General features: G+C 37.5%; 1 protein-coding gene across 1 annotated transcript; it reads right to left on the bottom strand.

Moving 5' to 3' along the window:
• Positions 1-236: 236 nt before the first annotated feature.
• LOC118832276 (60S ribosomal protein L23a-like) lies at positions 237-704 on the bottom strand. The gene is made up of 2 exons (XM_036739657.1): positions 569-704; positions 237-517 (listed from the first exon to the last, which is right to left on the bottom strand). Exons 1-2 carry the CDS (start codon positions 702-704, stop codon positions 237-239), a joined length of 417 nt encoding a protein of 138 aa, XP_036595552.1.
• Positions 705-1333: the final 629 nt, after the last annotated feature.

Raw genomic sequence — 1333 nt, 5'->3', positions numbered from 1 at the left:
GTATCTAGAACTTAGTTTCCACATTGGTAAAATGAGGAGATTCACCTGGAAGATATCTAAATTAGTTATCTTGAACCTTACATTCTTTGATGAGTTTATGACTCTAGGATATATTGTGCTCTGCTCGGAGAGAGATGCTGAGAGAGAATCCTCCCTGTTTTTCTAAGATCATTGAGGTCATCATTTATTACTGGAAAACTTTTTATTGTAGGTGGAGTGGGACAGCTGGACACAGTTTAGATAATTCCAGTTTTGTTGGCAACATCTAAAGCATCATAGTCTGGAGGAAGTTGGATATAGGCCCTCTTCTCTCCATCAGGTTGGATCAGCATGTTGACCATGACCATGTTGATGTCATACAGCTTCTTTACCACCTCCTTGATTGGATGCTTGTTGGCCTTGATGTCCATAAGGAAGATGAGGGTGTTGTTGTCTTCAATCCTCATCATAGCAGATTCGGTGGTCAAGGGGAACTTAATGATCGCATTAGTGATCAAGCTTGTTTCTCCAAGGGGCACTTTTCCGAGGGTATTTGGGTGGACTTCAAAGTCTTAGTGTCTTGGGTTACCAGAAGGTGGGGGAATGTTCAGATCTTCTTTTTGTGGCAATGGACATCGTTCAGCAACACCTTCTTGGCCTTCAATCCTTGGACCTGGCTTCTGTCTTAGAGGAAGAAGGGCTTTCTTCTTTGCCTTCAGCACCATCATGGGGGAAAGGGTCTTCCATGGTGTTTCTCATGAGCTTATAGAGCTCGAGTTCATCATTTCTTATAGCACAATAATATTCCATCACAATCATATACCACAACTTGTTCAGCCATTCCTCAATTGATGGGCATCCCAGCAATTTCCAGTTCTTTGCACAAAATAATGAAAAGCAAAATGAACAGAACCAAGAGAACATTGTAACAGTTACAGCAATATTGTTTTGAGAATGACTTTGAGAGAATAAATAATTTTGATTATTATAAATATCCAAATCAACTATAAAGGACATATGGAGAAAAATGCTACTGCATTTAAAGAAAGAACTGATAAAGGGAAGTGTTGCATAGAACAATTTTACGTATATGTGTATTGACATGTATGTGTACCTATTTTTGTCTAACACTAGTCATCTTTGGGGGGGTGGGGAGGGAAGAAAAAATGAAATTTACATGATAACTTTATTACATATTTAAAAGGCATAACAAGTTGTACATAATAGATTTGCAGTTTCATGTGCAATCACGTTTTTATTATACTGTCATGTTGTTATACTTGTTTTATTCCATAAATTAAAAATAAAATAAATAATAAAAAAGAGAGTGCATCCTTTTGAACCCTAGAGAGGA

This window comes from Trichosurus vulpecula, chromosome 9, assembly GCF_011100635.1.
Source record: "Trichosurus vulpecula isolate mTriVul1 chromosome 9, mTriVul1.pri, whole genome shotgun sequence".
In the NCBI taxonomy this organism is placed as follows: domain Eukaryota; kingdom Metazoa; phylum Chordata; class Mammalia; order Diprotodontia; family Phalangeridae; genus Trichosurus; species Trichosurus vulpecula.
Note: the sequence above shows the minus strand (reverse complement) of the source record. Positions and strands in the feature narration are given on the sequence as shown.